This window comes from Dreissena polymorpha, chromosome 4 (genome assembly GCF_020536995.1).
Source record: "Dreissena polymorpha isolate Duluth1 chromosome 4, UMN_Dpol_1.0, whole genome shotgun sequence".
Lineage (NCBI taxonomy): Eukaryota > Metazoa > Mollusca > Bivalvia > Myida > Dreissenidae > Dreissena > Dreissena polymorpha.
This window is the reverse complement of record NC_068358.1, coordinates 43,404,404-43,418,943: the sequence shown is the minus strand read 5'-3', so window position 1 is coordinate 43,418,943 and position 14,540 is coordinate 43,404,404. Positions and strand designations below refer to the sequence as shown.

The 14,540-nt window shown below is 36.0% G+C and overlaps 1 protein-coding gene across 1 annotated transcript in view; it reads right to left on the bottom strand.

Moving 5' to 3' along the window:
- Window positions 1-14,540, bottom strand: part of LOC127879226 (C-Jun-amino-terminal kinase-interacting protein 4-like) — a 125,819-nt gene that overhangs the window by 17,467 nt on the left and 93,812 nt on the right. Inside the window, 2 exon segments of the mRNA XM_052425947.1 lie at window positions 1,095-1,229; window positions 12,695-12,880. Coding sequence (XP_052281907.1) covers window positions 1,095-1,229; window positions 12,695-12,880 — 321 coding nt within the window.

The following is a 14,540-nucleotide window of genomic DNA, read 5'->3' as shown; positions in this document are numbered from 1 at the left end:
AATATTTTTTATCAATAACTAAAGCAGTGGTCACAATCAGGTCGCATTGACCTTTAATTTAGCTGGCATTGAGAATTTTGTCCAAAATTTGCGTCAGATGTATGACAACATTGCGTATTTTTCTTGATCACAAGGTCCTGCAACTGATGCAAATACCATTAGTTTAAGTCTTATACTACTGCAGGTGTCTTACATCGAAAAAAGGCTGATTCTGTGTCAAGGGCAGACTGTTTTACTCTGAAAACACCAAGGACATGAGTAAGTCTATAAAAATTGTGACCCCTGGGGCATGACCAGTTTTGATACCGAGAGCATGAATAAGTCTATATAAACCATGTGATCCCATGGCCATTTTCATCTATATGAATTAGGTAATCCCTGGGATGTGGCCAGTTTTAACCCCAGAGGCAAAAGGAAGCCTATATGTATCATGTAACCACTGGGGCCTGGCAAGTTTTGACTTGAGAAATCTTTGTACAGGACCACTAGATGGCATGATACACTAAATAATAAACCTCTGAACCTAACATGAGGAGCTTTGTTAATCTTGAAAATTCGTATAGGGCTTAAGAAGGAGATTTGGTATGAAGTAAATTTTCAACGACACAATACAAAACAGACATTGCTAAAGGGCCATCTTCAACAATAGCTCACCATGAGCACTTTTCTTAAAAGAGTATAATGCTGCTCAGTTCACAGTTATAGGTTCTGGTCAGTGACTGCTTATAACAAAAACCTGAATTTGTAAGTAAAGATTAATTTGAATATCATAGTTAATATAAATTATAAAGTTACGACACGCAAACTTAGAACTGAATTTTCGTAGAACAAATAGGGGCATGATTCTGCTAAATTTTGGGTAATGACCTCACATAATTACCTTGAGACATGTGTGAATTATAAATTTAAAATGTGTAGTAAAAAATGAAATTGTGTACTGCAAACCTTAAACAAGGGATTATGCCAAAAGTCAATGAACGGGTGAGTATCATAGCTAAAAGTTTTTTAATAAAAAGGAAAGCTTAAGAGTCAAGACTGAACCCCTCCCCTTGTGAATATCCTTAAACAGAATTGAGAGGCTTGTCTTTTCTCACCTATTCTGAAGTCCACATATCCCTCCCCTCCTGACAACACCAGTCGTGATCCATCATCACTGAGTCGGTCTGTGATCTCTGTCTCCTGATTGTCAACATTGAATGAGGCTGAACTCAGGCCTTTGTGCTTCTTGCCTGAAAAATACAAAACAAGGTGTAATACACGGACAAATAGAGAACTGTTGTGCCTGCAAACCTGCATAGAGGGCCCATAGAGTGACGTCTGCTTGGACTAAGATAAATTAAGTTTAGGTTAGTTGTTGGTTGGCATAGCAATTTTTGGCCCTTTTTAAAAGTACTTCAGTTAAATCACAGTGTTTGATGAACACACACTTTTTGGAACTTGTTACTAGGACTAAGTCCACATAATTTGTGCCAGTTTCAACTCACAACTGCCCACTTGGATCAAGGTTGGGGAAGAATGTCGACAGAAATAATTTCAATAAAAGAATATCTTGTCGCCTGTGTTTTACTTACTCGATGTGTATCCAGTGCTATTTTTGTATTTACCCCTTTACCCATAAGTTACGTATTTTGACGCATTTGAAAGTTAAATTTAATTAAAGACTTTTCTTACTACATTTAAGTTTTAAAGGCTTCATTCCCAACCCTTAGATACTGATGAGCAGCAAACAGCATAAAACCTGAACAGAATGCAAGTGACTCGCAGGCTGTTCTGGTTTTATGCTGGTTGCAAAAGCCATTTTCACTTTGCTTCTGATGGGGAAAGGGTTAAAGCACTGCAGGTAATTATGCATATCAACAAAGATAGTTTCTTTTGTATAACTGGAACCAATGTGTTCATTTAATTGTGACCAAATACTGACAATAAAACAGACAAAACATATCATTTTAAATACAAAGTCACTAGTTTTGACTTAAAACTAAAATTTCAAACAACATTTATTCACATTATTTTCATTACTTTATTATGCATTCAATTGTCGTTAGGAGTCCCGGGCCATACCATACTTGTGAAGTGTTTATTAAAATAGGATGAGTTATAATTTGTTAAGATTAAGAATGAATCTGACAGGTTTATTGACATCTCTTAAGGTTATCAACCAGTCAGTGGAACTGCTGGGTACCCAACAAGGGTTACACACTGGTCAAGACATTCACTGCAGGTCTGTCTATGGAAATATTAAACATATTAACTTTTGTCTGTCTATGATTAGCTGTTTGGCAACATGAATTATCAAAATGCCAAAGAGCTGCACCGATTCAGCCATGGATTGATTTAATTTTCAAATATTTTCAGTTGAATATTTTATTTGATTAATTTTTGTTTTCTATAGGCTTGTTTTGTGTAGTCATGTTATATATTTTAATATGGTTTTGTTTGATGTCTGATATACTTTTGACATGTATTTGTCTGGAAATGTCATTTAATAATCAAGCCTTATGTATCCAATATGCCGCATGCTAAGCAAGCACTTAACAATATTAAACCTGGCTCAGTTTTCCAATTAAGTCTGTCTTTGATACATTTCCATGCAGTGCTGCATTTAGAACAAAAAAACACGCTATTATCTTGGAAACATAACCCACAAAGTATTTATGCTTAATTGACTGAATATTCAATATGTTTTATGACAGCAATTTCAAACAAAGCTGTATTTTTATTCTATCAGATCAGTTTCCAATTTAATTAATATTTTTACCTGGAAGTAAAGACCTTGATTTGGAGTCAACATGACTGACTCATGCCTACTGCACATTGTCTTTATGACCTAAAACATTGAAGCCAAGTTTCATGGAAAATCCTTCAATGGTTATGGGACCGGACAATAACAACCAGGATCAGACCATCAAGTAAAACCTAAAGCCTAAGCCATCATATCATGACTTGCTTATGTCTTCTGCACATTGTCCAAATTGCATAAACATTTGAGCAGAGTTTTATAAAAATTAATCCTTCTAAAATTGGGGCTCAAACCTTTAAGCCTTAAGAACAACTAGGACTTTTCACCGACATGACTTATTTATGATTAAGTCTCAATACTCTTAACATTTTAGACAAGTTTAATGAAAACCCAACAAAAAGGTACAAGAGATATGGAAGAGAAATAAAAATGGTAACTAAAACCTTTGACCTTCAAGTATGACTTTCACCGTGAGTCGACATGACTGAATTATGCCTTCTGCACATCATCTCAATGCCCCAAACATTTGAGGGAAGTTTGAAGAAAATCCTTCTAAGGGTATAGGAGACATCAAACAAAGTGTTTTCGGACATACTGACTGAAAGACAGACATCTAGACTTAGGAAGGGCTTTTGCGGTGGGAGATAATATGAGGTTACATTAATTTAAAAAAAATGCATTATGAAAAAATCACAGTAGCTGTCAGTTGATACTTAGTAAAATCAGTTCAAAAGATAAATTGATTACAAAAGTGAACATTCTCATAATCAACTTAGTAAAATCAATTCAAAAGATAAATTGATTACAGAAGTGAACATTCTCATAACTATTTTCACTTTTAAACAAAGATTTGGCAATAATGTTTTTAGTTGCTTTTTTAGCACAGAGGAAATACTATTGAAACATTTCACAATTATTTCAAAGCAGTATTTTGCAAGGAAGACATATAGAACATCTCAGCCATTCAGTTTATATTCTAAAAGCATGGTAAGGTCACAAAGCTGCAGTGGAAAAGCTGCCCACATCAAAGCCAGTATGTCCCAGTATGATCCTTTCTTAATTACCATCAAATCTTTTACTTAAGTATTGTTTAAGTGGTTTGCAAGAAAATGTTAGAGAGTAGCCATGGGCCTATTGGTGATTATCAGGTATTGATCATGATACATGTGTTCAATTTAAGCAAGAAGCTTGCATGATTGCAATGTTGATACATGGTTGAATAACATTTCCAGGATATCATATAGCCGGTGTAATCTACTTGGGGATACAGTCAGATAGGTCTTTAAGCAATTGTACTTTAGATAAATGGGCAGATGAACATGCATGTGTTGTATCTGCTGTGTCTATCTTTAACATGTTCAGTAGTTTGGTACTCCACCTCTGATGTGTCTGAGCTCATATTAGTCACAGGCATTTCATCAATGCTGTACAGCCATTCCAATTTTGTTAAGTACTTTGCATATAATGTTTTATCTGATTGATCAATTAAGTCATGACAAATAATATCAATGCTTAGATAGACAGGAGAAGTATGTCAGGTTCCAAGTTGAAGGCAATCTATTTATTGCATGGCACTAGATAGACCATTATGGATATTGTTTCACACTCTCTTTTGTAAGTAAAATTACTCCCAAAAGTATCAATGGAAAAACAACCTCCTAGAGTTTCTGTTACAAACAAGTGTAATTGATAATGACAAGAAGGCCATGATTGCAAAAAAGCGCTGACATGATTTCAAGGTAAACCAATTGTTAAAGCTTAACCTTGTAATCTAGTTTTTTGACAAACATGACTTGGCCTAGGTATTGTTAAAACATACATGCAGACCAAGCTTCATCAAGATGGAGTTATTAATGTGGCGTTTATTTTAGTAACAAGGTTGTTTCAGATCGGATCATGTGCCACAGATTAAATCTCAAACTAGAAATTGTAAGTTGGCTTCTAAAATGGTAACATGGATTTTACCCAGTGACCTTGATAATGAATCTGACATAATTTCATCAAGATTGAGTCATAAATGTGGCCCTTTTTCCCAAGATATGACCACATGACCTAGTTTTTGGATCCACATGACATGACCAAGATTCAAAATTAGCAAAGATATGTCAATATAACATTCTTACCAATTTGGAATAATATTGAGCAACAAATGTGGCCTATATAGTAATGACAAGTTTTGTCTAAGATTTGACACCATGACATAGTTTTTGATGCACATGACTCTGATTGGAAATTGGCCTAGATATTCTCACCAAGTTCCATCAATATTAAGTCCTAAATGTGGCTTAACGGTAACAAGGTTTTAATACGATTTGACCTGGTGACCTAGTTTTTGCATGCCTTTGGTCCAGTTTTGAACCATGCCTATATTTTCAAGAAATAACATTCTGAATAAGTATTATCAAGATTGGATGAAAAATGTGGCCTCTAGTACATGTACTATGATTAAATGTTAAATGCTGCAGACTCATACAGCACTTCAAAGACTCCAGACACTAATGTGACAACATAAGCTCACCATGAGAAGTTCGTGCTCAAGTAGGCTTAAAACAACAACACCAAGAATGCTTTAAACAAAAAGTCCTGTCAAAAACTATTTCAAAGCACTTTGGGGTCAATCTGATATTTTACGAATTGCGGTTTAATAAAATTACAGTTGTTACAGATTTTTAGCAAAATGATGTGATGATGTCCGAAATCACAGGAAGCTTGTTGTTAAAGGTGAAAAGGGGTAGAATCTTTGGAAGCAAAAATCAACAGACAATAAAACCGTCTGCTTTTTGAAATTTTTCAGCGTCATTGTATTGCAATATTTGGTCATGACAGTATCATTTTATTTTGAAGCAAGGTCTTTTTATGAACATAACATAAGTTTTATTGCTGAATGTAAAAAAATGACAATTGAAGATCATTGATAATGTAAGACAAGCCTCAACATGTCTGCAGAGATCAAGACAACATTCCAGGATCCACAGCCTTGACAATGGGTTCAGCAGGCAATGATTGATTGTTCAGCAGGCAATGATTGATTGTTCAGCAGGCAATGATTGATTGTTCAGCAGGCAATGATTGATTGGTCAGCAGGCAATGATTGATTGTTCAGCAGGCAATGATTGATTGTTCAGCAGACAATGATTGATTGTTCAGCAGGCAATGATTGATTGTTCAGCAGACAATGATTGATTGTTCAGCAGACAATGATTGATTGTTCAAAGTGAACTGCTGTGTTCCACATTACTGCAAGCAACAGACTATATCAGTTATACAAACTTCATCTCAAATCATTAGCTCCAAGCAACACAAGTCTACTCATCCTATGGAAATTAATTTCTGACATACTATGTATATTTGGAAATGAGATCCGAAAAAACTGGAATTAATGTGTTCAAGCTCTCACTGAAATAAGCATCTTGTCTGTAGTGTTACATTAAGTAATGTGATTACTCTAACACATTGTTTAACATCAATTTCAAGCAAAAATACACACTCCTTTTTAAACAATCAACTAATAACATGCAATGTTAACGTACAGGTATTAAGTGACATGATTTATAAGAAATATAAGTTCAAGAATATACAGATGGCATCAGATATTTGTAAATTATCTAGAGACTGCTGTTTGTGAATGACTGATCTACATTGTGCTCATCCATTCAGAAAGTGTGGACTTATTTGTTTGACAAAGATATCCTTTAGACTAAGCTGTCTTTGTCAGAGATCAAACTCAGAAGGCAGGGTTATAATAATTATTGAAGAAATATAATCTGAATTTAAATTTTGACTAAATATCCAGTCAAAATCTAACGTTGATGCATATGCATTTTAACAATAGCCTTGAATATCTTATGAACAGAACTATTATTCCAAATTCAAAAAATAAATAAAAATGTCTCAAATATGGAAAATTTTGCTTATGTAAGTGCTGATTTAAACTATTTTGGAAAGTGAAGAAAACAAACTGTTTATTAAAACCCATTCTGATAATTTCACCATGGCAGATGTCATTATCCTATGTCCTAGTTGTATCAGGACTATTTCTGTACGACAAAACACTTTGATTTTCCCAATAAGAGATAGAAGATGGCAATTATGACCACAGCCAACGGAAGTAATTTGCGTAAAAATGCCACCAACTGAACTGATCACGTTTTCAATTCTGCATACAGGAAATCAGTTCCAGATATAAACACAGCCATATACTGACACAAGGTTCTGTAGTTTAGCATAAATGTTACTGCTTTATGGCCAGATAGTTGTAATCATGGGGGTTGCACACTATTGTATTACCAGACTGGAATTAAATTGACCAAAGCTCTGTAAGATTAGGTGTGCGTTCCATACCAAGTAATGCTGATGTGTTTGTCTCCAGATTTGGATAAGGCATGGTTAATCTCGATACGCCAAGATTTGTGAGACACTAAATTTAGATTCTATTTAAGGCTCTTTGCCAGACAATGATACCCTTATTTTGCTGAGAATATTTGTCTTCTGAGAAAATTTGCCCTAAAAAGAAGTCTATTATAGAGCAATTAATGTGCAAGTTTTATAATTGCATGGATAATTGTATTTGTTATTTTATTGTTATTAAAATATTTGTGTTTAATATGAAAAAAGCATGATTGATTTGATATGACACAGCTGCCTTTTCATTCCACAGTTTTTTTAAAACTTGCCTGTTGACCTTTTAGTGTGACCTTGACTTGAGATGTATGATGAATGGTTTTACAAATGACATGTCTCATGGTTTAATTTTGTTCAAATTATTTTAAAATCCATTTTATGGCAAAGTTATGGCAGTGACAGGATTTTTAACTTTTTAAAAGGCCAAAGGTGACCTTTGACCTATAAGTGTGACCTTGATCATTGAGGTTTTGAGACAGGTATTTCACCCAACATGCTTTCTTATGATGGTTTTAATTTGTAACAAATAGTTAAAAAATATCTATCAATATATGGCATAGTTATAGCTAGGACAGGCATACAAAAAATAATATAACGCTTAATAAAAATCATACAAACTATATAAGGCCTTAAAATAATCAAACAAACTAAATAATGCTTAAAAATTACACATTACAAAATCAAAACTTAAACTATATAAAGCTTTAGAAAAATTAAACACTATGTATAGCTTTAGATAAGTCCAACAAACTATGTATTGTAAGGCTATAGAAAATTCACACAAACTGACATTATTATAATCAGGGATCATATTCTTTTCGGTTTTGTCGGTCCTAGACCGATTGGGGTCATGAAAGACCGATTGAAAATCCTAAACAGTCGGTCAGATTCTGTCCTGACATTCGTTGTGCTCGGGTGAGCTTAAAACGATGTAAAGTCTATAAGTTCCCAATAAATTCGCTATTCAAGCTCTGTCTGGCTAAAACTTACCTTTGCTAATCCCTTTATTGCCCCCAATTAACAACCCGCTTCTGCTACTCGAGTGCTACAGTGTTGTTTTTGACACCATATCGGCGATTTATCGGCAATTATTGATTTTATCAGGCATTCACACCACAGCCTTTTTATGATAGGGGTCTCTTATTGCTATCGAAAGATGTATCATACAGAAATATACACCAATGACACTATTATACTGTGTATTATACCATTGTGGCATGGATTTCGGATGTTATTTTTCGGATACCTTTTCCCCCCATTTTAAATCCAGACCGATTGATGTTGTGGGAAAATATGATCCCTGATTATAATATATAATTATATTCTATACTTACAAGATTAAACATACAGCGGCATAAATGGGACATGGGAAATATTTTATTTAACTATTTCTATGACCTGCGCACTTCATAGCAATGACGTGCGCACGTCATAACTATGGCTTTGACGTGCGCACGTTATAGTGATGACGTGCGCACGTCATAGAAATAGTTAAATAAAATATTTCCTATTTTATATAATTTAACTATTTCTATGACATGCGCACGTCAAGGCTATGACGTGCGCACGCCATAGAGACTGTTAAATAAAATATTGCCTATGTTATATTATTTAACTATTTCTATGACGTGCGCACGTCAAGGCTATGACGTGCGCACGCCATAGAGACTGTTAAATAAAATATTGCCTATTTTATATTATTATGCCCCCCTTCGAAGAAGAGGGGGTATATTGCTTTGCTCATGTCGGTCTGTCGGTCGGTCGGTCTGTCTGTCGGTCGGTCTGTCCACCAGATGGTTGTCAGACGATAACTCAAGAACGCTTAGGCCTAGGATCATGAAACTTGATAGGTACATTGATCATGACTGGCAGATGACCCCTATTGATTTTCAGGTCACTAGGTCAAAGGTCAAGGTCACAGTGACCCGAAATAGTAAAATGGTTTCCTGATGATAACTCAGGAAAGCTTATGGCTAGGATCATGAAACTTCATAGGTACATTGATCATGACTCGCAGATGACCCCTATTGATTTTCAGGTCACTAGGTCAAAGGTCAAGGTCACAGTGACAAAAAACATATTTACAAAATGGCTGTCACTACAACTTAGAGCCCATATGGGGGGCATGCATGTTTTACAAACAGCCCTCGTTTAACTATTTCTATGACGTGCGGACGTCAAGGCTATGACGTGCACACGTCATAGAGACTGTTAAATAAAATATTGCCTATGTCCCCTTTATGCCACCGTACAACAAGAGGGCCTGAAAACCCCAAAGTCTCTCACCTGATATACAAAGGAACTGACCTGTTCTGTGCAGCCCAAGATATCATTAGAACAAATGTTCTGACGAAGTTTCATAAAGATTGATTATAAATGTGATTTCTAGAGTATTAACTAGGCTTTACTATAGCCATATAAGGATAACTTCTCTGCCCCCTTGCAGCCATGTTTTTCAACAGACCGGAACCATTCTCGAACACATCCAAATCTTCTAGTTTCATGAAGATTGGACAGTAAATGTGGCCTCTAGAGTGCTAACAAGGCAAATATTGATGACGCACAGCACACGATGGATGACAGACAACAGACAAAAGGTGATCATAAAAGCTCACCATGAGCATGCTCAGGTAAGAAACACATAAAATCATGTTCCATATTGCTCACCTACACTGGTGATGCAATTCAGTCATGACTGAACAGCAGGGATGTGTTCACACAGAAAGTTGAGCTTTCCAGTAAATACAATACATTGGATTCTTTGCAACATAACATATATTACTGAAATACCTTTTCCACTTAACCAATATATTAGCTATAGGTGATTCAACGTAATATTGAAGTACCAATAATTTACAAAGTTGTGTCACAACAAGAGCTGTCACCATAGGATGACTTATGCCCCCTATAAACGCTTGATAGAAGTTATTAGCTTTTTTCAAAACCTAAACGCAGATTTCAAAACCTAAACGCGGACCCTAACTTCAAGATAAAGGTCACAGGGGTCAAAATGTGTGTGTGTATGGAAAGGCCTTGTCCATATACACATGCATACCAAATATGAAGGTTATATCTCAAGGGACATAGAAGTTATGAGCATTTTTCAAAACCTAAACGCAGATTTCGAAACCTAAACGCGGACCCTAAGTTCAAGGTCAAGGTCACAGGGGTAAAATTTTATGTGCATATGGAAAGGCCTTGTCCATAAACACATGCATACCAAATATGAAGGTTATATCTCAAGGGACATAGAAGTTATGAGCATTTTTCAAAACCTAAACGCAGATTTTGAAACCTAAACGCAGACCCTAACTTCAAGGTCAAGGCCACAGGGGTCAAAATTTTGTGCGTATGGAAAGGCCTTGTCCATATACACATGCATACCAAATATGAAGGTTAAATCTCAAGGGACATAGACGTTATGAGCATTTTTCGAAACCTAAACGCAGATTTCAAAAACCTATATGCAGACCCTAAGTTCAAGGTCAAGGTCACAGGGGTAAAAATTGTTAGCATATGGAAAGGCCTTGTCCATATACACATGCATACCAAATATGAAGTTTATATCTCAAGGGACATAGAAGTTATGAGCATTTTTCGAAACCTTAACCCAGATTCCGAAACTTTAACGCGGACCCTAAGTTCAAGGTCAAGGTCACATGGGTCAAAATTTGTGTGCGTATAGAAAGGCCTTGTCCATAAACACATGCACACCTAATATGAAGGTTATATCTCAAGGGACATAGAAGTTATGAGCATTTTTCAAAACCGAAATGCAGATTTCGAAACCTAAACGCGGACCCTAAGTTCAAGGTCAAGGTCACAGGGGTCAAAATTTTCATGCGTATAGAAAGGCCTTGTCCATATACACATGCATACCAAATATGAAGGTTATATCTCAAGGGACATATAAGTTATGAGTATTTTTAACCTAAACGCAAAGTGTGACGGAAAGACGGACAGACAGACAGAAGGACGGACAGTCCAATCACTATATGCCCCCTTTTCTTTGAAAGGGGGCATAAAAAGCAAGCCATTACTTGACATCACATTTAAGTTTAGTAGGACATAATTAATTAAATAAAGGATTTGTTGCAGATTTGCATTTCATTCATGTCCACAAAGTCATTTTTTTCCATAGAAACCAAGTTTTATGTCCATATAATAGCTCTCTATAAATTATAAGGGGCAACTGATAATGGAAAGATATTTTGTGATATTGGAGCAGTTTTTTTTATTACTTGTTTTAATATAAACATTGCAATTTTCTAGTCAGCAGTTTTAATACAAAGTCACTGTCCTGTTTGTTATTGAACTGGTTCTTTTTACATTAACATCTCAACATATTCAAGGTAATATAATAAAACTTGCCATTTTAGTTAAGATAGCACACAAACATAACAAATACCTGAACTTTTTTTCATAAGCAGTTGTTAAAATGCCATCAATATTACAAAATAATATTGCTCCCCACATAAGTGTCAAAAACATATATCCAAGCCAGCTGATGTGTTCATAAATTTAGTAAGTTTTTGCAAGTTATAAACGGTAGAAACACATGTGTGCAACCTAGATGAAAGGTACTGACTACTCTCCCATATGTGACTGTAACAACAACATACTGAATGGGTTTAACACACTCAGGTAGGTAGATTACTGCCTAAACTCTTGAAACTTAATTATTTACAAAGCAATGTTATATATTGAATTCATTTTCATGAAGAAATATAAGTTATAGTGTTTAGGTTCAATTTCAAAATGCTTACGTTTAGCTATTTTTGGAAAGTGGTTAACAGAATTAACATCAATAAAATGTCCAAAATAAAATTTCAAACTTAAAAAACTAACAATAAACATTTACCCTTTTATCTATAGTTATTATTATTATTATTAATGCTATTATTATTATTATTATTATCATAGTTGCCATTTTATTGAGTACCTTAGGAATGTCTGTTTAAAACATTTATGACAGAGCTAAAGCATCTCGTTCTGGTAAAGGTAAATGAAAGTTGTTAGACGCACAAGTACTCCTCCAAAGGCACAGGCAAATAGTGTGTCCTTTTAAATATATTATATGTTATTTTAGGAAACAAATTACATACAGAGTAATAATTATATCAACAGGCTCTTTTTTTGGGCCAAAATCCTATTCATGAGACCATGATGATGATAAAGTAGGAAAGTAGAAGACAATCATTCAGAGCTGAAAGAAATGGACTATAAAGGCACTTTGAAGTAAGCTTCTACAGCAGTCTTAACTAAGCAACAATGATAATCAAAAGTGCTATCTTGGCCCTACAACTCATTCTTTGAAACTTGAGGCCTGTATCCATAAAAACAGAGCTCCTTGAATTTCTTTGTACTATGTTTCTCATTTATTGTGTTTTGATAATTTCCTTTTAACAATAGATGCTTTGTATTGTAACTCTCAAATACAAAACGTGGGATTCTACAAAAAAAAGTGTGTTTTTTTAGAATAATTTTACTTCAGGATTTTTAAAAGAGCTTTTATTCTGCAAATGAAGGACCTGTAAAAGAATGATAACTCACCTGGTACTGCTACAAAGAACTTGACAGCGTCCCTGTGCCCATGGAATGAGAGCTGAGCCTGGGCCATCGTGCAGTACGGGATGAACGAGGCCGGGGTGACATTGTCTGTCTTGTTATCACTGTACACCCGCACAAGCCCACCTGGGCGACCCACAGACGAGCCCAGTGACACTGCCTGCTTGTTGTCTGAAACAAACATAGACTATGATAACAGAACTGCAAGACTGAAACGGGCATAGAGTCTGCTATCAGAGCTGTAAGACTCAAACAGGTATAGACATTGTTAACACAACTTCAAAAAGCATAGACAATGTTTACAGAGCTGCAACATGCATAGACACTGTGAACAGAGCTGCAAACAGGCATAGACACCGTGAACAGAGCTGCAAACAGGCATAGACACTGTGAACAAAGCTACAAAAAACATAGACATTGTTTACCAAGCTGCAACATGCATAGACACTGTTAACACAGCTGCAACATTCATAGACACTGTTAACAGAGCTGCAACAGACAGAGACACTGTAAACAGAGCTGCAACAGGCATTGAAACTGTTTACAGAGCTGCAACAGACATAGACACTGTTAACAAAGCTGCAACATGCATAGACACTGTAAACACTGCTGCAAAAGGCACATACACTGTTAACAGAGCTGCAACAGGCATAGACACTGTTAAAAGAGCTGCAAAAATGCAGACAGAGCTGAAACCCGCTAAGACACTGTGAACGGGCTGCAAGTTTTCAAACAGAGCTGAAACAGGAATAGACACTGTTAACAGAGCTGCAATAATTCAGACAGAGCTAAAAACAGGCATAGATACTGTGAACAGATCAGCAGGAATTCGGACAGAGCTGAATCAGGAAGAAACATTGTGAACAGTGCCGCAAGAATTCAGACAGAGCCAAAACAGGCATAGACACTGTGAACAGAGCTGCAAGAATTCAGACAGAGATGAAACAGGAATAGACACTTTTAACAGAGCTACAATAATTCAGACAGAGCTGAAACAGGGATAGACACTGTTAAAAGCTGCAAGAGTCCAGACAAAGCTGAAACAGGCATAGACTATGTTTACAGAGCTTCAATACTGAAACAGGCATAGACACTGTGAACAGAGCTGCAAGAATTCTGACAGAGCTGAAACAGGAATAGACACTGTTAACAGAGCTGCAATAATTCAGACAGAGCTAAAAACAGGCATAGACACTGTGAACAGATCAGCAAGAATTCGGACAGAGCTGAAACAGAGAAAGGCAGCATTAACAGAGCTGCAAGAATTCAGACAGAGCTGAAACAGGCATAGACACTGTGAACAGATCAGCAAGAATTCGGACAGAGCTGAATCAGGAAGAAACATTGTGAACAGTGCCGCAAGAATTCAGACAGAGCCAAAACAGGCATAGACACTGTGAACAGAGCTGCAAGAATTCAGACAGAGATGAAACAGGAATAGACATTTTTAACAGAGCTACAATAATTCAGACAGAGCTGAAACAGGGATAGACACTGTTAAAAGCTGCAAGAGTCCAGACAAAGCTGAAACAGGCATAGACTATGTTTACAGAGCTTCAATACTGAAACAGGCATAGACACTGTGAACAGAGCTGCAAGAATTCTGACAGAGCTGAAACAGGAATAGACACTGTTAACAGAGCTGCAATAATTCAGACAGAGCTAAAAACAGGCATAGACACTGTGAACAGATCAGCAAGAATTCGGACAGAGCTGAAACAGAGAAAGGCAGCATTAACAGAGCTGCAAGAATTCAGACAGAGCTGAAACAGGCATAGACACTGTGAACAGATCAGCAAGAATTCGGACAGAGCTGAATCAGGAAGAAACA